This window comes from Schistocerca piceifrons, chromosome 4 (assembly GCF_021461385.2).
Source record: "Schistocerca piceifrons isolate TAMUIC-IGC-003096 chromosome 4, iqSchPice1.1, whole genome shotgun sequence".
NCBI classification, from domain to species: domain Eukaryota; kingdom Metazoa; phylum Arthropoda; class Insecta; order Orthoptera; family Acrididae; genus Schistocerca; species Schistocerca piceifrons.
The window spans coordinates 631,488,950-631,515,658 of record NC_060141.1 but is presented as its reverse complement, the minus strand read 5'-3'; the positions used below and the strand labels follow the sequence as shown (position 1 = coordinate 631,515,658).

The following is a 26,709-nucleotide window of genomic DNA, read 5'->3' as shown; positions in this document are numbered from 1 at the left end:
ACAAAACTATGTTAAGATATTAACAAACAAATTTATTGTGTAATATACGCGTTGTATAATGTATAGATAATCACTCCACTCCATATACAGCGCTCGGCTATGCTATACTTACTTGAACAAGCAGAAATGTGAGGGAAGCTGACATTGTTGCACATACAATAAGTTACTCGCTTACTATCAATCCTCATAATAAAACAACTGATATGAGATCGCAGACACAAGTAAGAGTGCAGAAGTGTGTTTGCCTCTTACGTTTTCACGACTAAACTGCTGAACAGTGCATTTATAGCGGAAGCAGCTAGAGGGGTGAGAGGTCGCACATCACCAGCTAAGTTGCTCAAACAAGCAGACACATGACACATGACGGCAGTTGACATTACTGCACGTACAACAGCTTACTTAATCACAGTCACTCATCATAACAAAAATGTGAGTGCAGAGGGTGGATGACAGCTAATTTATTATAAGGTACTTTTCAAATAAAAACTGAAAAATCACTTCTGTGCATGCCTTAGTTACAACTAAAACTTAAATACGACAGCAAAACACAAATAATTAGCTACTGCTTAGACAGACCAAAAAATTTTTACCTCTAGCGAGATAACTTTCCATAAAACAATGTTCCTTTTCTTCAATTCATCTAGGGATCTATCCACTAATATGTCAAATGACCGTACTGACATTCTCACGAAACAGAAAAATTTAACTCTATATTTTCATAAATCATTGGACAATGCGTGAAATTTCTTGTTGATGTCTCTATCAGCAGCGAAGGGATGTACCCAGAACATCTACTTTTTCTGCATTCTCTTTTAATTTCGACGTCGCAAACAAACAAACACAGCTACTAGCTCCATATCGATACTGAGGACAGACTGAATTAATTCCTGTGGCGTTTATGTTGGCAGACCGTTGCACTGTCATTAGATAGTCGCGGGCTTTGCGACCCCGTGACGTGCTGTTTCCAGCCACTAATCTTTTAGCTGTGGGTTTTCCGCCCGCCAGAGAAAGCCTCAAAAGGGGGACGGCCGTCTCTGCCGACTTTTTATGGAGGTCTAGGATTGGTTGTGAGCATATTGCATAGGCATGTTTAAATGTTTTATTTTTCCCTTTTTAATTTATTTATGTTTACCTGTTTTTTTCCTTTTGTAACATTAGTTCAGCAAATGGTTAAACATCGTCTTATTTTATGAATTTAAATTTCTCGTCCAATTTTTTGTAAGAATCTTATATATTTTCAACATCTTCTTAAGTCCCCCGAATCATCATGCCTTCTTATAATGCCTTTAACCTTTGATCAAGATCTATGTATCTTTTACTTCTTTTTTAAGAGGCAGGCCAATGGAACCTTTCTCCAATTTCAGATAAAGCGTCTACTGCTTCCTGCTTCAGCCTATTTATCAGAAAGTATCCAGTCGAATGTTTTTGATTTGTTGATGAGTTCCCTGTGTCAACCACCATCGATAGAATTCGTGGTCCTGTGCCGCTAGTTAAAACATTTCAGTTGGTATATTAGGATGTTCCAACCATTGATTGGCTACATAGTCTGCGAATTTCGCGACCTTTTTTCCACTGATCATTTCCTCCATTATTACCATCTACGGTTCATAAACACTGTTTGGTGGAAGATGTGCCACTGCAGCAAACATGTGCCACAGAGCAGTCAGACCTGTCTCTATTCCTGTATTCCTCCGTTATTCCCGGTTCTTGCATTCTCTTCCGTAGACAGTGGTTCAAGTGAAAATTGCAAACGGAAAGGGATGAAACTCCTCTTTCACACAGGATTTTCTCTGCTGCTTCACAACCGAATGCTCTGATTCCTTTGTCAGGAACAAACCCATCGTTGATAAAAAAAAAAGAAACTATTAGCTTCAGTTAATATAAAATTTTTCTGAGTACGGCACCACGTCATAATTTAAAAAACTGTACTGTAGAAAGTAACGTTTCGGCCACGGTTACAATGGCCTCACAGCATCCCCAGAAATTTCTCCAGAGAGGAGGGGCATGGGGCAACACTCATAAATAGTCAGTTTCGATGTAAATGAATTGATCGACTCTGAGATGTGGCATACCATAATAACTAATTATTAAAGGCGGCAGAATAAAATTCCCACAGAATTGATGACTATCCGTTCAATTCTATAAGTGAATGAGAATTCTGTAATGAATAAAAACTCGTGCTCCAGATTCTGGAAGAAGGGGGTGGGGGGGCAGGGAGGGCACAAGTGCTCCATATTGCTCCCACCCTCTTTCCGGACTCCTTTGCTGAGGGATATTGTTATTCGCCGCACATCTGTAGTGCCGACCCTTAGGAAAATGCCAACTGTTTTCTTCAGATGCAGTGCGGCTGGTCCCGGCGGAGGTTCGAGTCCTCCCTCGGGCATGGGTGTGTGTGTTTGTCCTTAGGATAATTTAGGTTAAGTAGCGTGTAAGCTTAGGGACTGGTGACCTTAGCAGTTAAGTCCCATAAGATTTCACACACATTTGAACATTTTCTTCAGATGCAGCCAGCGCTTGTCCGATACCGAACCAGTAAATGAACACCCCGTGTAAACATGTGCGGCATTCTTTTAAAATACTTGTAGTGTGCCTGAAACTACAGTATCACTTGACTTAAACGTCGTAGTTATGAATGCTAGTGATATGCTGTAAACTTAACGCGCGCTCGTGGAACTGCAAACGACAGGCTGCAGCTTTATATGAATTTTATGATTTCAATTACCCAAACATATATTAGCTTATTTCAAGCTCGTACACCACACCACATGAAGGATTCGAGAGTGACGCCTAAATTGTTTTGGGAGTATGGCGTGACAGTTAAACTTCTTTACCAAGTTTAATGGTCATTTCATGAAAATAATTGTTACGCAGTAAATGAAAATCGTTCTTTAAATAAGGAAATCAAAGTAGTCTTGGATTTCACACAATCAAACAAAACGTTAGTGACGTTAAACAGAAAATACTCTCTGTCAAAACTGAGAATGGAGACGTCTCTTAGGCTGTGATCAACATCGTTAGATATATTAAAACATTATATTAGCATTCATTGTTACTCGTTAACAGATTCAGAGTTAAGTTACCTGACAGGAGTCCTTCATGCCATCGGGGTACCCAGCACACATCATGTTGTCTGTGATCATTGATTCTCTGTACTTTGTGTTTTTGCGGCATTCTTCATTGGTCATGACAGGAACTTCTACTTCTTGGAGTATACAAGAAGCTTTTCCGTCTTCTTGTAAGGTTCCCCATCCCGTTGCTACTGCTTTTGTTCCTTCATACAGCTTCTCTGTAAAACAAGAAATTATGTAGTATGCTTTTAAATATATAGAGCTTGGTCAAAAATATTGAAATACCGCGAGAAATCCATGCTTGAACATAAATGCAGAAGCTAGCTAAGCCTGCAGGTTAGACTACTGTGTTTCACCACGAACGGCACAGGTGCAATGTCCTCAAAATGTTGCAAGCGTCAATCATAGTCAGAACAGTGTTCTGTTTAGTTGTACGTGCTTTATATCGGAGCTGTGACTTCGAACTTGGGCAAGGGTGACTTCGAACTTGGGCAAGTCGTTGGTGCCCGTATGGTGGGCGCTAACGTAACCAAGGTAGCTGAATGTTTGGTGTTTCAAGGGCCACCATATCGAAGACTTATACCACATACCAGGAAAGGGGAAAAAAATCATCTGCTAAGTCACAACACGGACGATAATGTCTGTTGAGTGATCATGAGAGACGGTCATTGAAGAGGATTGTGGCGAAAAATAAAGAGGACGAGAACTGCAAAAGTCACTATAGAGCTGAATGTGGCACTCGCAAATCCTATCACCACCAAAACAACACGAAGGGGCTCTAAAAGCAGGGAATTGCAGAGTGAGGTGGAATTCCAAAACTGTTCATCAGGGATGCAACTGCCCGTTACAAGAAAACGTGGTGCCAAAGTCATAAAACCTGGAGTATCGAGGAATGAAAGAAATCGTTTCGTCGGATGAGTCTTGTTGCACACTGTTTCGTTTCTGGCGGAGTGATGATTGGGCAGCCATATCGTGGTATTCCATTGGCTTCTGCAACGTTGCATTGCTGCCAAGGATTATGTGACCATTTTGGTTGATCAGGTCCGTTACTTGGTACATTGTTTGTTCCCCAGTGGTGGCACTGTGTTCCAAGGCGAGAGAGCGCCTTTTCATACAGTTTGCATCGTCCGGTACTGTTTTGTGAGCAGGAGGATGAACTGTCTCATATGCCCTGCCTACCAAAGTCAACAGATCTCAGTATTATGGAGCTTTTGTGGTGTACTTTAAAGAGAAGTGTGCGATATAGCTATCTACCGTTGTCATCATTACCTGAACTTGCCACTATTTTGCAGGAAGAATACTGTAGGATTTCCTTGAAAACCACGTTATTATTATTTATCCATTCCGAGGCAACTGGAAGCCGTTTTGACTACCAACGCGTTTCCTTCACTGTATTAGGCTTGGTAATGTTTTTGTCCACACTCTGTATTAAAACTGTATTGCTGTACGCAAGAATAAGTTAATCTACAGCCCGAGGTCAGTATGTGAATTGTGGAAGATTATACAGGGTGATTCTACTACAAACTTTCTGGGATGATGGAGAAAAGTAAATGAATCCATTTCAATTAAAGGTTCTGGTCCGGGATAGTCCGAGTCGAAAGTTATAAGCGAAAATCGTTCTAATACCTCTGACAGGGGAATACATGCACCGATACTGTTGTTAATATTGTTGAGCAGGCAACTTTCAAAGATGGTAGCGTGGGCTTTAAAATGCGCACCTAGCACGAGTTCATTTTCGATATTGCGAAACACATCTCTTCTAATGCAAGCGCTGTGGTTTTTCACTTTTTGGATCATATAATTCTGACCAAAACAAAGAAGTCCAGTAAATATGTGCTCTAAATGCATAGCTTAAGAGCTATGAGCTCTTGTTCCAAATGCTCCGTTTCTTAAGTGTTTCCAGTTGTGCTACTTATTTCTATAACTGTTATCCACCTTAATATTCATAAGTAAAAGATAATCCGTTTTTTAAACATACGGGACTTGGATTGTAAACCATCACTGCAAATAACATTGTGCTAAGGCTTGGAAATAATTTTTACGTAATAATAAAACCAGCACCAGTTAAGTTTTTTTTTTAAATTTACATCACGATGCATTGCAGGAATTTATTTCCAAGTGCACCTATTTACACTGGTATTACATGTGATGTATGCGTGTGTGGTGTTCCGATTTTCTTGCTCTGAAGTCGGCGATGGTGATCATTTTATGAAACTACATTGAAGTACGAAGAGGAAATAATCTTTTCCTTCCTGAAAGGAACGGCAGTTCCTTGAGAGTTCGGGGTATTTTACTACAGGTTATGTTCAAATTTGAACCAGTCTCGTTGTTCTCCATACAACATTCTACGCAACGAATTTTTATTCAGTCTGTATAAAATCGTGATTGTTGTAAATATGCTGTAAGGCTTTCTGTCCAAAGCAAACTTTTCTAAACGAATGCTCGTAATACTTTCTATACTGATGTTATGCTGATGGTAAGCGAAGAACCCCTTTACACTTGGATTATAACGTGAGTGAACAAAACTGTGCCGGCCCCGGTGGCCGTGCGGTTCTAGGCGCTTCAGTCCGGAACTGCGAGACTGCTACGGTCGCAGGTTCGAATTCTGCCTCGGGCATGGATGTGTGTGATGTCCTTAGGTTAATTAGGTTTAAGTAGTTCTAAGTTCTAGGGGACTGATGACCTCAGATGTTAAATCCCATAGTGCTCAGAGCAATTTTGAACAAAACTGTCGATTTTCACCAACATCATCTTTCCTTTGAAAAAGGCTACAGTCAGTCGAAGGTAGGAAACGAGCGAAGTTACGCAGTGGTTAGAACATTGAAATCACATTCGGGAGGACGACTGTTAAAATCCGTGTCCGGATATTCAGATTTGGATTTTCCTAAATCGCTCCAGGCAAAAATCGGGATGGTTACTACGGAAGGCCACGAACGATATACGTCTGTAATACCTCGATGTCGACAGGACGTTAAAACTTAATCTTCCTTTTTTGTGGAATGCTGGAGCCGTTGAACTTGACTTGGTTTAAGGAAAGAGATAACAGCGATTTTGATGTCGACCAGTCATGCATTTCTTGTTATTTGGTCTTAGAATTTCAAAAAGTTACAGTTAGAGTCGAAGGAATGATTCCTACAAGTTGGTAACTAAGACAAGCAGTGCGATGCAACTTATTGTTTCAAAATGTTTTGGCCAAGTTCCTTTACTTCCGTCATCATCTTTGTCTGTGTTTTCTTTTTCTGAATTACCTCAGTACAAAGTATATGTTCGTAAACTTCGTTCATTATACGAGCTGAATGTTTCCATTTGTCCCGAAGTCATCGTTATAACAGAAGAAATGGTGGCGCGCGCACTGTGTAATTTCAAGGACTCTAACGCAAGTACATTCGGCGTATTAAACCAAATTAAGACAGCTACTCTGCACCTAAACGCAGCATTTATAACATATTATTTTCGGTTGGAAAAAGGATAAGGCCATATTTAACTGACTACCATTTTTTTAGCTGTTGTTATGGAGTGCTGTTGCTGTTGAAATTTGTCACAAGAGCTAATAGTTCGGGCACAACGAAGTACTGTCGCAAGATCTAATAAGTGTGGCCCCAGCGAATAACGTTATAATTTTTACTTTGCTTAGAAAGCAGACTTGCCGAGAACAATGTAAAATTGGGAGCAGACAGTTATGCTACAAAGGCGGAAACTATGTAGTTTTGTTGTTTTGAGACTAATGACTAATATTTCTAGCACCGAGCTTCATATTCGTCTAGTTGTCGGCTTACGCCCAATGGGTGGAGATCGTAAAGCCACATTATAGTGAATATTGAAGATTATAGGCATCGTTTGTAACGTCCTTCATGTTAATGAAACTTGAATTAGACTTAATGAAAAATGACATTCAAGCCGAATGATTGCTGAAAATTAATCAAATTAATATGTAAGCGAAATCTGGATAAATGACATTTGTTTGTAAAGCTATTGTATTACTTATTTTCAATTATTTATACGATTAGTACGAGTTATTTATAGATGACTAAAATGACCTCAGTCATTGGTGAGTGTTAAAGCGTATCAGCAGTGTGCGTTGTGTTTACCATCATTTGGTGGCAGGCAGATGGGTCGAATGTCCTGCGTGATGGGAACTCGGTCGTTGAGCCTGAGCAGCGCGATGTCGTGGTCGAAGTTCATGAAGCTGAAGTCTCCTGTGAACGCCCGCAATACGAAGCGAGTCTCTGGCCGCATTGTCGAGTTGCAGCGGTCATGCTCGCCGAAAGTCACCTTTATCATGAACCACATAAACCTGTCGGATAAGATATTTCTGTCAGTGCATTTCATTTATGTGTTACATTGAACGAAGACACAAGAAGAACATAATTCATTTAACGTGCAGGTTGCCCATTTCGCTTGCAATGCCGCGCGGGCTAGCCGCGCACGGTCTCAGGCGCCTGGCCATGGTTCTCGCGACTCTCCCCGTCGGAGGTTCGAGTTCTCCCTCGGGCATGGATGTGTGTGTTATCCTTGGCGTAAGTTAGTTGAAGTTAGATTAAGTAGTGTATAAGTCTAGGGACCGATGACCTCAGCAATTTGGTTCCGTAGGGACACCACTTCAGTTACAACACGTTGCATTACATCTTTGGTTCATTAGCAGTCTTTGTTAAACTTTTGAGAAAGTAATGCTAATCTCTCACTTTCAGAAAAATGTGCACAGCGTTTTCTCAACGTTCCCTCCTTCAAGTTCGCTACTCAGTAGATTCTCTCAAATAACTTCCATATTTTTGTCCAACCCCTACATGTTGGCGTACTGATTCAGGGTTGTTGTAACTCATGTATTTGTTATTGTGTGATGATTTTATCACTTAAATATTTACCGATTGGGCACTTCCTAATTCGTTTCATTACTTGTTTATTTTCTTTCCTGTACGGATGTTGAGTCCTTTGCAGGCCTAGTTGGTAGGTTTTGGGTACAGTACCAATTAGTTACATTCAGATACGTATCGCTGCTCTTATGGATTTGTTTCCATCATGCTCGTTTCTAACCGCCAATCATATAATGCATGTTATAGGCTAAAATATTATCATAGCATGGCGTATTACGGCAAGAACTGTTCTGGTCTTCTACAGGATATAAATGCCAACTGCTTGCAGTCTACCACAGTGGAGTAGGGGATGTCGAGGCGAACAGTTCGATGCAGGAAACTTGCGATGAAGCCCAGAACCCACCTCAAATTGATCTAAGCTACAGCGTATGCGCGCCGCGTGGGTTTTTCAATATTCTCTGGCTCACTTACGCCACTGGCTTTGTCGGCAATTTTTTTAAAATTATTATTTCAGCTTTGCCTTGAGGATAGTAAAAGAGAGGCTTTTGTAAACGGTATGCAAAAACTAATTATGTACACAATTCAGTTCACACTTAACTCGTACAAGCGTAGTGGTTTCGTAGTAAGAAGGCCGATTTAATTGTTAATTTTATGGTGTTAAAACTCTCAGCGTTTTGAGCTAGCATTTACACGAACGCCAATTCTACATTTTGTTAGTACAAGCACAATAGTTTCGTAATGAGAAAGCCAGACAAACAAAATGATGTAATTGTTAATTTTATGTTGTTTAAATTCTCAGTGTTTTGAGGTAATATTTACACAAAAGCCAGTTTTACGTTTTGTTAGTGTAGTATTATTAATGTTCCCGTCAAAAACTCGCGTGGTGCGCAGGTACTATAAATTAGGTGAGTTTTGTAGCCAATTTCAGAGGGTTTTCCGGCTTGAGAGGGCACAAGTACCTAGTATCAATTTGTTCGTCCCGCCTTCATCTACACCGTGTGGTACGTAGTAAACAGTTATAGTTAGCATCCTGTAAATTGTAACGCTGTTTATATGCAATTTTAATGTCGTTTTATTTAACAAGATCTATTAATTATTATTCTCTTCGTTATAAATTATGGTATTTTTATAAACAACGACATAAGTCTTGAATTAAACATCTTCCGAATGTTTAGTGTGGTAGCACTAGGAACTACGAGTCAGGGCCACATGCCAAAATCAGCAGGTACACGGGGTGTCTCAAACTTTAGGGCCAAAAGTATAAACGCTGTAGAGAATCACAAAATTGAGTATCTTACTGTAGGGGTCAATGGTACGAAATGAATATTTCTGGCGGTGCACGTTCTTGAATGAAAAGCGCGTGTATCACTTGTTCATAAACTGCTTATATCTCATAGCAAACAGTTGTCTGCCGCATTGAATTTGTTGGAGCTGTCTTAAACAATACGAAATCGTTTATTATATGTTCATAGCTCAAGGCTGGCTACCGAACGCGGAGCTTTACTTTTGAGAGTAATTTGGAAGTGTTTAATGTATGGTCCAACTGGATGTCGAATAATAGTGGAGAGAGTACTGATAGGACAACAATTAAAAGTTATGCATCTATAATGAACACATTTTGAACAGTTCCTATGAGTTTTAAGTTATTGCTCTGAGGTGCAGATCTTTAATGTCAATCAAAAGTTAAATATTCATTTCGATCACTAGTTTGTTATCTCAAATTAGGCTACTCAGTTATAACCCTCTACTGTTAGTATGCTTATTACTTTAAAAGTTTGGGACACCCTGCGTCTGCATGCTTTGCAGGGATTGGGATGCATCCCTGCATTAACATTTAATATTAAATTGAATGCACAAATTAAATTAAGTCTCTCTCTCTCTCTCTCTTTTTCCTTCTCCCCCTCCCCCCCCCCCTCTCTCTCTCTGTCTCTCTCTCTCTCTCTCTCTCTCTCTCTCTCTCTCTCTCTCTCTCTCTCTGTGTGTGTGTGTGTGTGTGTGTGTGTGTGTGTGTGTGTGTGAGATCAGTTAGAAAGGTTATTTGTAATACTTTGCTTCTGACAGTCCCACCGTTCAGCGATATTGACGAACTCTTCGTCAAAATTTGAGGGTTCAATCCAAAAAAAAGCATACTGTCCGAGAGTTCACACATTATCCCTTAACAGAAGCAGGCGGCAGGACTCACCCCTTGACACAGTGCGCCGCCGTCAGCACATATCTGTCATTGATGAGCGTGCCTCCGCAGTAGAAGCGATTGAAGTACGTGAGCCGCGCCATCCAAGGGAACTCGCTCACGTCAGCCGCCTGCCCACCGACGATGCGCGATCCGTCATTCCGCTCACCACACGCTGCAACAACACGTTCCTTTCACCTTGTTGCAGTTGTCTGACTTCTCTGTAGGACAGGGTCACACTGACTGTTAATATGCTGTTTTTGTTCTCGTACATCATATTTCTCTTTAAGTTCAAGAGTAAGGGCGTACATTTTACGAGATAGTACATTGCACTGCAACAGAATATGAGTAAAGTTACAGCTCTACAGGCACTACTTCGAATTTATTTTTGTCTTGACAAATTTGCAAGTATTAAGAAATGGTGATTTTTCTTATGAATAAAATTCATTATTTATCAGTGGCTCCCAGGAAGCATAGTTAAGGACAGAGGAGGATTCGGTAGATAATACTCATAAATGAATGAGACATTTTTTTTCCTCAGTGAGGCTGCTGTTTATTTAAACTGTCTGTAGTTTCGCAACTGGTTTCAGCTTTTTAAGCCATTGTTCAGCTATTATATGTATCTAAAAGCAATTCTATTATCTCTACGAAATGGGAAGCAGAATGATATGTAACTAAAATAGAGGAAAGACAGTTACCTAGGAAAGTTACCATTAATAGAAACAAAATTGAGTTTCCATTCGTTTTGGTTTACAAAAATTTTAGTTGTTCTTTATGTTTTCAAAGTTTTTGCACATAATGCCGGAAATATAGATAAGTTCAATGTTGATCAAAGAAAGAAAAGTGAGAGTGGTCTTAAGAAGGTGTACCAAAATTAGTTGGAAAATTAAAATTTCACTTAGTATATCGACATTATGAATAACTTTATGTGTTAATGAGGTAACTACAAACGATTAGTTGTATCAGTTAATGTGGGGACTACGACTGGAATTGCTATTTTGGATTATCGAGATATCTTCAGGTATATAGTTCAGTTTGTTTGTTGGTAGGTATATGTGGTTGATTTTTAAATTACTATAAATTTCAGTTACCTCTAGAATAATCATTTCCTTCGCCTTCTTTGCATGGTGAAGGATTTGGAATTTATGTTACATCTTTTGGGACATGGCTGCTATGTATGAGATACTTCATGTATGCATTGGATTAGTTTTGTTAAATTTGAGTGTATCATGTCATATCCAATTTTATATATTCTGGATTATTTAATGGTTCTCTTATATGGACGATGTAAGATAGAGTAAGCTGCAACAGCTGAATAAGATCACAAATCAAACCTGGACCTAGTTTCTTGCATTTAATTAAGTTAGTCTCAATTATATCTATGGTTTTTAAGGAAACTTTGTGTAAAGAATAACAAGAGTGAATGAAACAAGTTTAATATTATTAGGAATACCAATACCATATTTTGATTTGATCAGTTAATTCTTGTGTGTTCTTTATTGCATATTTCTTCTCATATGTATAGAATTTTGTGAATAAATTATTGAGTTTTTTGCATAAAATATGTGATAGACTGTCAATACTATTAACAATAGGTCAGATAGGCACATAGCTTTTATGAATTTTTGGTTGTGCACCCATGTGCTTCTAGGATTTGTAATCAGATATTCTCGTGCTTCTTTATCTGTGAAGGGGAACTTGCCTATTTTTACAGGTTTTCATGATTTGTGAATTAAATTTCTTTTTAGGATCGTGTTGCAGCTTAGTTGTATTGTTCTTTCGAAAAAAATAGTAAATGAGTCAGATAAATCACTGGACAGTGGCATAAAACCTTTATGAAATGAAAGCAAAGTTTAAATAAATAACAGCCTCAGTGGAAATAATGCTGCATTAATTTACAAATATATGCCTGTGTTACCCCCTTTAATGAAATACTAGCGTTGGTCTTATCAACTCTAATGGTTCGAAATATCATTTCAAGAATAATTATTAATATATAAGAATATATCCCATGAACCATGGACCTTGCCGTTGGTGGGGAGGCTTGCGTGCCTCAGCGATACAGATGGCCGTACCGTAGGTGCAACCACAACGGCGGGGTATCTGTTGAGAGGCCAGACAAACGTGTGGTTCCTGAAGAGGGGCAGCAGCCTTTTCAGTAGTTGTAGGGGCAACAGTCTGGATGATTGACTGATCTGGCCTTGTAACATTAACCAAAACGGCCTTGCTGTGCTGGTACTGCGAACGGCTGAAAGCAAGGGGAAACTACAGCCGTAATTTTTCCCGAGGACATGCAGCTTTACTGTATGATTAAATGATGATGGCGTCCTCTTGGGTAAAATATTCCGGAGGTAAAATAGTCCCCCATTTGTATCTCCGGGCGGGGACTACTCAAGAGGATGTCGTTATCTGGAGAAAGAAAACTGGCGTTCTACGGATCGGAGCGTGGAATGTCAGATCCCTTAATCAGGCAGGTAGGTTAGAAAATTTAAAAAGGGAAATGGATAAGTTAAGGGGCTCCGGAAAGGCTCAAAATCATGAAAAGTTCAATTTTTACTTTTTTGCGTCTTCTGAATCTGCAGACTATTACCTTTTAATAGATATATAATTTATTCAATTCCGAAGACTACAACTATTTTTAAATTTTTTTTGAAATGTGTTCTACATGGGCGTGACCCACTGTGGCGCTGTTAAACTGCTGTCAAATGGTGTTATTATTAACGTCTGTGTTCATCAGGTACATTGTAGTGATGTGAGATAAAGTATGTGTTGTGGCTAACCTGTGATGGTTCAATATATATCGCTGGTGTGATTGTCGATTGTTTCGTGTTTACTTACTCTGTTGTTATCTCGAAAATATTCGTAATTAATTCTGTTTCTTGAGTCTCTGTTTTGTTGAAGTATAATAATGAGTAAAAGTAAAGTTATTAGAAATCCTCTGAAGGCTTTTAAGAACAGGAGAAATGTTGGAAAGCCAAAGGTATGTGTTATTACTGTAAGCAATAAAGACGATAACCAAGTGAGTGAACCTAACCTCTCAAGTACACCTGCCCATAGCAGTCAAAGTGGGAAAGAAAATACTTCACAGAAGAAGCTTGGTTCAATGAGTGGAAACTATGAATGTTTTATGGGCGAATCGGATGTGAATGAAATATTTGATATGTCGGTCCTCAAAGGAATTTTTTCAAACTGTGTAAGATGTATTCAGTGTAGTGAAGTTGGTCTGGAACTCTCCATAATAAAGCACGTAGGACTTGCTAGTGAAATACAACTGAAATGTGATAAGTGTTCATACATGACCACCTTTTGGAACAGTGTTGCAGTAACTGCAACTGAAGAAAATGGTAGCAAAATCTACGAACACAACAACGAGCGATGCTTGCTTTAGACAAGGAACGCCTTCGGGCTGCAGACAGGGCTGTAAAGAGTCTAGAAATACAAGCAAGAGTAAACAGGAGGAGGAACTAGAGGAAGCTGGAGGAGGAGTTTGCAGAGGATGAAGATAATCCATCCTATGGACCTGGAATGCACTAAAAAGTTAATCCAATCTTTGTCGCTCGATTCCCAAAACTTTTATTTTCTCATACTAATTTCATGTTTTCTAAGGATCTTCCAAACATATTTGTTTCAAACTTTCAGTAAATGTTACACAGTACCTTCTGCATAATTTAACACAGCCTTTTTCCAAAAAACTGTATATTTATGAATATATAAATAAAAAATTGCAAAAAAAAATGTTGTGAATTTTCATTACAATTGAAAAAAAATCATCTTTAATAACTGAACTAAAATTTTGTAAAATCCCTGTGTTAAGTTGTAGCCCATATTCCAATAAATAATCTGTAAAAGTTCAACTTCCTACCTCAAATACTTTGTGAGGAAGGATGTATTTATAAGCGTTATTTTATCATTGCAAGTATAGGGCGTTCCGGAGCCCCTTAAAGTTAGATATAGTGGGAATTTGTGAAGTTCGGTGGCAGGAGGAACAAGACTTTTGGTCAGGTGATTACAGGGTTATAAATACAAAATCAAATAGGGGTAATGCAGGAGTAGGTTTAATAATGAATAAAAAAATAGGAGTGCGGGTCAGCTACTACAAACAGCATAGTGAACACATTATTGTGGCCGAGATAGACACAAAGCCCATGCCTACTACAGTAGTACAAGTTTATATGCCAACTAGCTCTGCAGATGATGAAGAAATAGATGAAATGTATGACGAGATAAAATAAATTATTCAGGTAGTGAAGGGAGACGAAAATTTAATAGTCATGGGTGACTGGAATTCGTCAGAAGGAAAAGGGAGAGAAGGAAACATAGTAGGTGAATAAGGTGTTGGGGGGAAGAAATGAAAGAGGAAGCCGCCTTGTAGAATTTTAAACAGAGCATAACTTAATCATAGCTAACACTTGGTTCAAGAATCATAAAAGAAGGTTGTATACCTGGAAGAATCCTGGAGATACTAAAAGGTATCAGACAGAGATTTAGGAACCAGGTTTTAAATTCTAAGACATTTCTAGGGGCAGATGTGGACTCTGACCACAATCTATTGGTTATAAACTGCAGATTGAAACTGAAGAAACTGCAAAAAGGTGGGAATCTAAGGAGATGGGACCTGGATAAACTGAAAGAACCAGAGGTTGTAGAGAGTTTCAGGGAGGGCATAAGGGAACAATTGACAGGAATGGGGGAAAGAAATACAGTAGAAGAAGAATGGGTAGCTCTGAGAGATGAAGTAGTGAAGGCAGCAGACGATCAAGTAGGTAAAAAGGCGAGGGCTAATAGAAATCCTTGGGTAACAGAGGAAATATTGAATTTAATTGATGAAAGGAGAAAATATAAAAATGCAGTAAATGAAGCAGGCAAAAAGGAATACAAAGTCTCAAAAATGAGATCGACAGGAAGTGCAAAATGGCTAAGCAGGGATGGCTAGAGGACAAATGTAAGGATGTAGAGGCTTGTCTCACTAGGGGTAAGATAGATACTGCCTACAGGAAAATTAAAGAGACCTTTGGAGAGAAGAGAACCACTTGTATGAATATCAAGAGCTCAGATGGGAACCCAGTTCTAAGCAAAGAAGGGAAGGCAGAAAGGTGGAAGGAGTATGTAGAGGGTTTATACAAGGGCGATGTGCTTGAGGACAATATTATGGAAATGGAAGAGGATATAGATGAAGACGAAATGGGAGATAAGATACTGCGTGAAGAGTTTGACAGAGCACTGAAAGACCTGAGTCGAAACAAGGCCCCGGGAGTAGACAACATTCCATTAGAACTACTGATGGCCTTGGGAGAGCCAGTCGTGACAGAACTCTACCATCTGGTGAGCAAGATGTATGAGACTGGCGAAATACCCTCAGACTTCAAGAAGAATATAATAATTCCAATCCCAAAGAAAGCAGGTGTTGACAGATGTGAAAATTACCGAACTATCAGTTTAATAAGTCACAGCTGCAAAATACTAACGCGAATTCTTTACAGACGAATGGAAAAACTGGTAGAAGCGGACCTCGGGGAAGATCAGTTTGGATTCCGTAGAAATGTTGGAACACGTGGGGCAATACTGACCTTACGACTTATCTTAGAAGCTAGATTAAGGAAAGGCAAACCTACGTTTCTAGCATTTGTAGACTTAGAAAAAGCTTTTGACAATGTTGACTGGAACACTCTCTTTCAAATTCTGAAGGTGGCAGGTATAAAATACAGGGAGCGAAAGGCTATTTACAATTTGTACAGAAATCAGATGGCAGTTATAAGAGTCGAGGTGCATGAAAGGGAAGCAGTGGTTGGGAAAGGAGTGAGACAGGGTTGTAGCCTCTCCCCGATGTTATTCAATCTGTATATCGAGCAAGCAGTAAAGGAAACAAAAGAAAAATTCGGAGTAGGTATTAAAATTCATGGAGAAGAAGTAAAAACTTTGAGGTTCGCCGATGACATTGTAATTCTGTCAGAGACAGCAAAGGACTTAGAAGAGCAGTTGAACGGAATGGACAGTGTCTTGAAAGGAGGATATAAGATGAAAATCAACAAAAGCAAAACGAGGATAATGGAATGTAGTCAAATTAAATCGGGTGATGCTGAGGGAATTAGATTAGGAAATGAGACACTTAAAGTAGTAAAGGAGTTTTGCTATTTAGGGAGTAAAATAATTGATGATGGTCGAAGTAGAGAGGATATAAAATGTAGACTGGCAATGGCAAGGAAATCGTTTCTGAAGAAGAGAAATTTGTTAACATCGAGTATAGATTTAAGTGTCAGGAAGTCGTTTCTGAAAGTATTTGTATGGAGTGTAGCCATGTATGGAAGTGAAACATGGACGATAACTAGTTTGGACAAGAAGAGAATAGAAGCTTTCGAAATGTGGTGCTACAGAAGAATGCTGAAGATAAGGTGGGTAGATCACGTAACTAATGAGGAGGTATTGAATAGGATTGGGGAGAAGAGAAGTTTGTGGCACAACTTGACTAGAAGAAGGGATCGGTTGATAGGACATGTTCTGAGGCATCAAGGGATCACCAATTTAGTATTGGAGGGCAGCGTGGAGGGTAAAAATCGTAGAGGGAGGCCGAGAGATGAATACACTAAACAGATTCAGAAGGATGTAGGTTGCAGTAGGTACTGGGAGATGAAGCAGCTTGCACAGGATAGATTAGCATGGAGAGCTGCATCAAACCAGTCTCAGGACTGAAGACCACAACAACAACAAGAATATATCATGCTGGTGATTTAAAGTTAAGCTTGCCAATATAAGGTGTGTCTGCTCTTTGTCAAAATCAGACAGATTGCAAACAAAGATGGGCTCATTCCATCGTTTACCTGGGAACTAAAAGGTCAGGCAGGGAGGTTTTACGTTTTAGAGTCCGCCATAAGTTAAGTGATGGGGGGAACTAACGCTCTCGGTATGGTTGATATACATTCGTTATTAGTTCTCATTTCAGTAGCCATGGAGCTTATGTCAAGTGAACAACATATCTTCGTTTACGACACTTTTGGTGGAACCACTCATTCGGCAGTGCAGACGCATCGAAGATTTTACAATCTGTTCAGCGTTGGTCGACACAATGCTGTCCCACCTCGCCCAACAATAATAACGTGGTTCAACAATTTCAGAACGAGATTAACTGTAACACCTGGAACAGCTCGGGGAGGTGTTCTGATAGTTAGAACAGCATAAAACATCAATAAAGTTCGACAAGCTGTCGAGGACAGTCGTCGGCGCTTAGCTGTACAAAATGCTCGCGCTTTGCGCATTTCAGACAGATCAGTTAACCAGATTTTGCACTTCGACCTCCACTTTTACCCTTTTAATATAATCGTGGTTGAACAACTATGACTGTGTACGGCGGCATATGTTTTCAGAAAGGATGCCGAAAGCCTTGGAAATTGACGGTTTTCTGCTAATGAGTGACGAGGCTTACTTTCACTTATCGGGTGTTGTGAACAAACAAGGTTGCCGGTACTGGTCGGAAAATAATCTACGGGAACTTCACGAGAGGTCCCTGCATAGTGAGCAAGTAAATGTGCGGTGCGGATTAGCCCGATTTTATATCACTGGACTCTACATTTTCCGAGAAAATTTACGCACTGCGATTGTCTACTCACAACGGTACTTCACGATGTTGCGAGAATTTTTTATGCCAGAACTGAGAAGATAAAAGGCTGTCCTCAATAATGTGTGGCTTCAACAGGGTGGAGTTACTTCCCATACCTCAAGACAACCCATGGCTATTGAAAAGGAACATTTTTAGGTCGCCTTCTTTCTTTGCATGTGGATGTGGACTAGCCTCCTTGATCTACAGATCTTTCTCCGTGCGATTATTTCTTGTGGGACTGCCGGCCGGAGTGGCCGAGCGGTTCTCGGCGCTAGAGTCTGGAACCGCGCGACCGCTACGGTCGCAGGTTCGAATCCTGTCTCGGGCATGAATGTGTGTGATATCCTTAGGTTAGTTAGGTTTAAGTAGTTCGAAGTTCTAGGGGACTGATGACCTCAGAAGTTAAATCCCATAGTGCTCAGAGCCATTTGAACAATTTTTTCTTGTGGGACTACCTGAAATCTCGGGTTCACATTGAAAAACTGCGGACTCGTGAAGCTCTTTCAGAAGTCAGTACTCGAGAAATTTTCCTTGTTGTGCTTGAAAGGTGTATGGACAATTTTTATACTCGTGTGCAACAATGGCTGGACAAGAACGGCCACCACTTGGATGACGTCATTTTTCGCACATGAATTACAATGCATTCTTGTTTGTGTTTTATGTGTTTTTCACTGTATCTGTAATATTTGAGAAATATAGAAATCGAAATTTATTAAAAGAATAAATGTTTTAGAATGTCTTGAAAAGTCTAAAACCTCCGTGCCGGACTCTGCTCTCGTTTCTACCATAACCTTGAAAGAAAGGTGCCTGTCAAAAATTGAATAACTGGTGAAACAAGGAACTGAGGAATAAGTATTGTTAAATAATAACTTTTAGTTTAATGTCAGGAAACACACTTACATTGTAATATTATATCAGTTACGTGTACAAATAAGAAATCACAAAAGAATGTGATCATAAACATTTCCTAAAATTTCATTTATGTCATCAAATGTTCAAAATGCTCACCGTGCACTGCACAACACTTCTGCAGTCGCTAATGCAAGTAAGTTTGGAAACTGTGATCTTGAGTCTTCAGGGCTCGTCCATAGACTTTAAAATTGAGTCCAGTGGCGTCTAATCAGGCGACCGCGCGGGCCAGGTGACAACACCCTTACTCATCACTGGAGGTAACATGTGGATTATGGGCAACAGTTGCCGCAACATCTGCACTGCCGGGAAGAAGCTAGTACACTTGGAAAAACGACATCGATTTTGATCCGATGACGACATGTGCCACTTGGAGGATAGTGGATGTTCTGGTAATGGTTTCAACGTCGTCCGCCAACAGATAGCGTAGTGGGATAGCTAGCAGAGCGCCATCTGTGTCTACCCTTTAATAGGGAATGTTCACGGCCTGAAGGCTCACAGTGATGCAAACGTGTAAAGCAAGCAGGCAATCATATCACAGAGATGCACTGATGCTTCCTACAGCCAGCTAACCGAGTTTGCAAGGGTGAAAATTGTGGCCTTCCAAGTGGAGGGATGGTTCTTTCGGAGAATTGCCACACAAGGTGGACATGCTACATCAGTTGTGCATTGACTCTAATATCAGTGGTCACGTGAACATTCTCGCACCCATAGAAGAGGCTGTGGACGTCCATGCAGCGCGACGTCCACGCAGCGCAGACGCCCACCAGTATCGTCGTATTGTAAGGAAAGCAGTGGCAGATCGTACAGCTACCACAGCACAGACAAAAGGGCTTATGAACCCAGACACGTCACACGAACCGTTGCAGTGAGACTACGGGCACGCACACTTTAGCCTGTCTTCCACAGACGCCACAGCATCGACGTGCACGGCTCGACTGGTGCTGTCAGAGGATCACTTGGAAGACTGAGTGGCGATCCGTGGTCTTCAGCGATGATAGCAGATTCTGCTTGCGTATGACTGATGGTCGTTTGTATACACGATGTAGACCTGGTGAGCGCTGTCTCATAGGGTGCATTCGTCCGAGACACACTGGCCTCACCCTAGGCTGTACAGTCTGGGCTACAATAAGCTAAAATTCTCGTTCACCTTTGTTGTTTCTAGATGGGAGGCTAACCAGCACTCGGTACATGCAGAATGTTGTTAGACTAATTATTTTTCTGTTTTTGCACTAGGAAGGTGATGCCAATATAATAGTGCTCGTCCACACACTGCCCGTGAAACCGAACGTGCTCTGCAAAACGTGCAGGAGCTTCCCTGACGAGCGCAATCTCTGGACTTGCCTCCAATCGAGCACATATGTGTGATGTGATGGGAGGAGTAGTGACTCATGTGACTCATCAACCAACAACTCTTACAGAACTACGTGAACAGGTCGAGAAGATGTGGCATAAAATATTCCTGGACAGTGTTCGCCTTCTGTACGATCAACTGGATATCCAAAGTCAGCATCTGCACTGACGCCTGTGGAGGCTACACCATGTACTGATATGTGGGTTTCAGCATGGGTCGATATCTGGCACCTCAGAACTGCTTATGCTATTGATCTGTAAATGTAAGCTGGCCGGGGTGGCCGAGCGGTTCTAGGCGCTGCAGTGTGGAACCGCGCGACCGCTACGGTCGCAGGTTTGAATCCTGCCTCGGGCATGGATGTGTGTGTTGTCCTTAGGTTAGTTAGGTTTAAGTAGTTCTAAGTTCTATGGGACTGATGATGTCAAAAGTTAAGTCCCATAGTGCTCAGAGCCATATGAACCATTTTTTTGAGCCATCTGTAAATGTAAGCGTTTCATGTACTCCATTCTGCACTGTTGCAACAATGAGTCTTCAGTGAACTGGCAACCTCTAAAATGGTGTACTGTTTTTTTTTTCCTTTTTTTCTGGCAGCGTATTGTAATGTCGTGTGAAGCAGCAGCTGCAAAAGGTGACAGTTGGGGGAGCTAAGGGCGACAGGTCAAGAATCACTCAGTTTTTCGAAACCGCCGTACTGGTATGGTAACTGAATGATGTTAGATGAAGAGAAGTTTTTGCACTTGGTTCTCGGTGACAGTACAAATTCATACTTTTTTGAACATGTTAAGTATCCATTAAGGAGAGCGAGAAAGAGAGGAGGACATCAGAACCCAACTCACTGAAAACAATATGCACGAACTGATATCTTTGACAACAAAACACATCTCTGGTACTGTTACACACGTTGCCTCATATATAATTCTACGTCTACATCTACATACATACTCCACAAGCCACTGTAAGGTGCGTGGCGGAGGATACGCTGTACGCTACTAGTCGTTTCCTTTCCTGTTCAACTCGCAGATAGAGCGAGGAAAAAACGACTGTCTATATGCCTCCGTATGAGCCCTTATTTCCCATATCTTATTTTGTTGCTCCTTAGGCAAAATGTATGTTGGCAGCAGTAGAATCGTTCTGCAGTTAACTTCAAATGCCGGTTCTCAATATTTTCTCAGTTATGTACCTCAAAAATAACGTCGCCTTCCTTCGAGGGATTCCCATGTGAGTTCCAAATGCGTCTCCGAAAAACTTGCCTGGTGTTCTAAACTACCAGTTACAAATCCAGCAGCCCCCCTCTGAATTTCTTCGATACCTGCCTTTAATCTGACCTGCTGCAGCTCCCAAAAGCACTCGAGCAGTACTCTGGAATAGGTCGCACTAGCGTCTCATGTGCGGTGTCCTTTACAGATTTATCATACTTTCCCAAAACTCTCCCAATAAACCGAAGACGATCATTTGTCTTCCCTATCTGTAGAGTAGTGATTACGGCGCAAGCGAGTGTTGTTTGAAGTTATGTGCTCTATCTTTCGTGTAGTGGCGACATTTAATATACACTCCTGGAAATGGAAAAAAGAACACATTGACACCGGTGTGTCAGACCCACCATACTTGCTCCGGACACTGCGAGAGGGCTGTACAAGCAATGATCACACACACGGCACAGCGGACACACCAGGAACCGCGGTGTTGGCCGTCGAATGGCGCTAGCTGCGCAGCATTTGTGCACCGCCGCCGTCAGTGTCAGCCAGTTTGCCGTGGCATACGGAGCTCCATCGCAGTCTTTAACACTGGTAGCATGCCGCGACAGCGTGGACGTGAACCGTATGTGCAGTTGACGGACTTTGAGCGAGGGCGTATAGTGGGCATGCGGGAGGCCGGGTGGACGTACCGCCGAATTGCTCAACACGTGGGGCGTGAGGTCTCCACAGTACATCGATGTTGTCGCCAGTGGTCGGCGGAAGGTGCACGTGCCCGTCGACCTGGGACCGGACCGCAGCGACGCACGGATGCACGCCAAGACCGTATGATCCTACGCAGTGCCGTAGGGGACCGCACCGCCACTTCCCAGCAAATTAGGGACACTGTTGCTCCTGGGGTATCGGCGAGGACCATTCGCAACCGTCTCCATGAAGCTGGGCTACGGTCCCGCACACCGTTAGGCCGTCTTCCGCTCACGCCCCAACATCGTGCAGCCCGCCTCCAGTGGTGTCGCGACAGGCGTGAATGGAGGGACGAATGGAGACGTGTCGTCTTCAGCGATGAGAGTCGCTTCTGCCTTGGTGCCAGTGATGGTCGTATGCGTGTTTGGCGCCGTGCAGGTGAGCGCCACAATCAGGACTGCATACGACCGAGGCACACAGGGCCAACACCCGGCATCATGGTGTGGGGAGCGATCTCCTACACTGGCCGTACGCCACTGGTGATCGTCGAGGGGACACTGAATAGTGCACGGTACATCCAAACCGTCATCGAACCCATCGTTCTACCATTCCTAGACCGGCAAGGGAACTTGCTATTCCAACAGGACAATGCACGTCCGCATGTATCCCGTGCCACCCAACGTGCTCTAGAAGGTGTAAGTCAACTACCCTGGCCAGCAAGATCTCCGGATCTGTCCCCCATTGAGCATGTTTGGGACTGGATGAAGCGTCGTCTCACGCGGTCTGCACGTCCAGTACGAACGCTGGTCCAACTGAGGCGCCAGGTGGAAATGGCATGGCAAGCCGTTCCACAGGACTACATCCAGCATCTCTACGATCGTCTCCATGGGAGAATAGCAGCCTGCATTGCTGCGAAAGGTGGATATACACTGTACTAGTGCCGACATTGTGCATGCTCTGTTGCCTGTGTCTATGTGCCTGTGGTTCTGTCAGTGTGATCATGTGATGTATCTGACCCCAGGAATGTGTCAATAAAGTTTCCCCTTCCTGGGACAATGAATTCACGGTGTTCTTATTTCAATTTCCGGGAGTGTATATATCAGCGAGTAATGTGGGTTAAATGCTTACTTTCGAGAGAGGAGGTGAGTCAGTTCCAATTTGATTGCGCATCTGAATAAACAGTTGCCATCTAGAACACAGACTGGTCTCGTGTGATTTGTAGATGGTTTCCCGAACTCATTTCAGACCAATAACCATTGAGCTCCCCGTTGAACCTAATGTGCAGCAATAAATTAAACAACTCACGTTGAACAGATAAGTTTAGAAAAAATAAAGACGAAAGATTATAAACACATAAGTAACCTTGTATATCATCCTTTTTTAGAACTATTAATATTCGTGCAGCCGTCATTTGCTCTAATAGTTAATTATTCATCTTCGATTGTAGATATCATAGTTTCCGGAATGTTTCGTTTGCTACTGCCGTCATAATCTTTGTTGGTGAAGTCTCCCGCGAGATCTGTATTGAACCGCACTCAGAACTTGCATCATCGTGCTCTCTTTTGAAACAAGAATTGTGTTCGCAAGTTTTCCCTGGGTCAATAAAGTTTTTGAAATTTAGTTACATATATTACTTATTAACTATGTAAGCCTATACTTACTATTTAACGGTATACATGATGTGATTTAATGAAATCAGTGAATATCTTCTAGAAACAGCCCATACTGAATCGAGTCCATATCTTTACCATTAGGCCACCTCGTTGCACATTTCCTGTCCGTGTGTTGAATGTGATCCATGAATGACTGATTTGCCGGACTTTTGTTGTATAATGTTTTATGGAATGATAAGATGCATAAATATCTCTCAGCTTGTTTCTTTACAATCACTTCACGTTGTGCCGACATTAGAGATAGACGTGGATTAAAAGTGAACTTACTGCAGGAACATGTAGGAGGTGCTGCATTCTGCAACGAGCTTGGCCTCGAAAAGACGCCGAAGAGTGTCCTGCCGCTGGTGCTACCGTTGGTAGATGGCTCCACTGCATTCGTTCCCGAACCATCAACCTGAAACAGTGGAGAGTAAAGTTTCTGGTAGGCTTGTGAGATGGGCATGGATAAAAGATAAAAATCAGCGATAAACGGTAGGAGTCTCATTCTTCCCGGAACGAATTAGTTGTAAGAAAGCATTTTGTTATATATCTTGCCACGTTATGAGACACTGGAATTCTTTTTCGAAAAATGTATAGAAATGGACGTCAGTATGTAAACTGACAAAGAACGCGTACCTAAGCAGGGGCTAAGTGTCAGATGTCGTAGTACAGAAATTAAAGAGGGCGCAGCAGTGCATGGATACTGGTATAAAACACAATCGCTTTCGAGACGCGAATCCCTCTTTTGGTGCCTGCTCAAGATGACCTCTTGCTTCTGAACTTAAACCTTGTGGCCATTTGCTGATCCATTCCCTGTAATGTCACTTTCACCCAGAGGTTCCCATACTGGTGGGTGCGCCTCCCGGGGGGGGGGGGGGGGTGATGATGTTGCAAGGGAGGCGCGGGTGGAGTTAGCTGTATAAGCCTAATATTTCTTTATAATATCGGTATTTTAATAAAAATGAATGTGCAGGTATTAATGATAGATTATGGTGCTAAATGCAATAGTTTGGCGTCCCACTTCCCGCAATCCTATCTCAATAACATATCCTAGAACATACAGCTTTTGAAGATCACGTTCAGTATGTCACGTTTAGAATGTCACACACAGAAACTCTCAAAATTACGAAGGCGATATGCGTTAATTCTAATATATAAGATTTGTAAACAACTTACTTCTGGCGGGCCGGCAGGGGTGGCCGAGCGGTTCTAGGCGCTACAGTCTGGAACCGCGCGACCGCTACGGTCGCAGGTTCGAATCCTGACTCGGGCATGGATGTGTGTGATGTCCTTAGGTTAGTTAGGTTTAAGTAGTTCTAAGTTCTAGGGGACTGATGACCTCAGATGTTGAGTCCCATAGTGTTCAGAGCCATTTTTTTGAACTGGCGGGTTCGTAATTTGGACGCCAGGGTTATGCCCTTTGTCACCAGAAAAATGTGCACGACGTGAATGCGAAACTAGTACAAGTGTTCGTTCTGAGCAGAGTACTTCACGCCATTCTGGAAACATTGTCGTGAGTGCTAACAATGAAACATAACCCAGCTAGGTAGACAATGAAGTCCATTAGTGAGGCTATTTTTTTTTTTTTTTCGAACAGTTAGTACTACAGCTCTTTCATTTGGATTACTTATCTGACAAAACAGTTATTTTTCTTCTGACTTTTTGAAATACGGCATAATTTCGTTTGAAATTAGTGTACGTTCTTTGATGCGACAATGGCTTCCTTTGGTACGAGTACAGAGATAACTGCTTGGCACTGTACACAGTTTCCAGGGATGTGTGAGGTGTATCCATGACCTTACTTAATTACTGTGATATTTGACAACCAATTCATTGATATTGTCTCATGTTATAACGTTTCGTTTATAAGTAACGAAAGATAGGGGCACGAAAACGATTTTCACATAAAACCCCAGGTTGCACTGCTCAAAACAGCACCGCAGAACAGGTAGCAAATTCTTAGGGTGCCTGTGGGCTGTTACCGCCCTAATCCGGGAAAAGCCCGTTTCTCACAGCAAGAGCCCTGTTCGGCCACCAGGTCGCAGACAGACAGTGCACTGACTACCTGTGCTGCGGCTGGGCTTCCCCGTTCTTCGCCCCACTCCTCACAGGCAGCCATCTGAGGTGCCGATAGGTGACAGTAGCTTTCCTTTATTTCAGGTGATTGCTTGCAGTTGTTTACACATCTGATGTATTGGATTTTTCTGAAATCTTTCACAGTTGTGCCTCAGTAAAATCAGTGTTAGTGCGAAATTATACTGTTAACTTCTTGTTTTCTTTTTTTTAACTTCATCATGAGTGTCGTGAAAAAACGTAAATATAATGATGATTAAATCAAATACGGTTTTGCTTCTATACAAAAAAAATGGCGTTGACCAGCCGCAATGTGTTGTTTGCTATGAGGTATTGAGCAATGATTTCATGAGACCTTCTCGTCTGGAACTCCATTTGTGGGCAAAGCATGGTGCATTGAAATAGAAGCCGAAGGAATTTTTTGCTGCAAAATGTGATAATTTGAAGCTGATGAAGTTGGAAACTGCTGGATCTTTCGCTCAGACATCAGAAAAGGTACTGGAAGCCTCGTATGGGTTATCGCTACTTATTTCAAGGGCCAAGAAACGTCATATTATCGGAGAGACACTAGTCAAACCCTGTTTGTTGAAAGCTGCTGATATTGTTCTTGGGTCAGAAAGTAAACAAAAGCTTTAACAAATACCGCTTTCTGACAATACTGTGAGACGTCGGATTGATGATATGGCTGAAGACATACAAAATCAATTAATTACGGCCGTCAAACAATCGCAGTTTTTCGCAATACAGTTAGTCGAGAGTACCGACGTTGCGATTTGTTGCCAACTGCTAGCTTTCGTTCCCTATATAGAAAATGAAGCAATTAAAGAAGAGTTGCAGTTTTCTACAGAGTTACAGACAACTTCAAAAGCAATTCATATAATGGCAGCCGTCTCTGAATTCTTTCGTAAAAATGAGTTATCATGGCTGAAACTGATAGCGTATGCACAGACGGCGCCACATCAATGCTTGGATGTCGCTCAGGATTCGTGCAGATGGTAAGAGAAAAAAAAACCTAGTTTTACTGCTATCCACTGTGTAATACACCGTCAAGCATTGGCAGCTAAGACACTTCCAAAGGAACTCAATGATGTCTTGAAATTGTGCATCAAAATCGTGAGTCGTATTAAAAAGAGTGCGTTAAATTCCAGGTTATTTACGGCTCTTTGTGAAGACTTGGGAGCAGAGTATAAAACACTTTTATTTC

General features: G+C 41.5%; 1 protein-coding gene across 1 annotated transcript in view; it reads right to left on the bottom strand.

Annotated features, from left to right (window-relative positions):
* The window catches only part of LOC124794909 (trypsin-7-like), a 139,156-nt gene that overhangs the window by 32,091 nt on the left and 80,356 nt on the right, over nucleotides 1-26,709 (bottom strand). The window contains exons 2-5 of the mRNA XM_047258611.1: nucleotides 23,721-23,847; nucleotides 10,062-10,224; nucleotides 7,157-7,362; nucleotides 3,081-3,286 (exon numbers count right to left, since the gene is read on the bottom strand). Of these exons, the coding sequence (XP_047114567.1) occupies nucleotides 3,081-3,286; nucleotides 7,157-7,362; nucleotides 10,062-10,224; nucleotides 23,721-23,847 (702 nt within the window). The remainder of the gene's footprint in view (nucleotides 1-3,080; nucleotides 3,287-7,156; nucleotides 7,363-10,061; nucleotides 10,225-23,720; nucleotides 23,848-26,709) is intronic.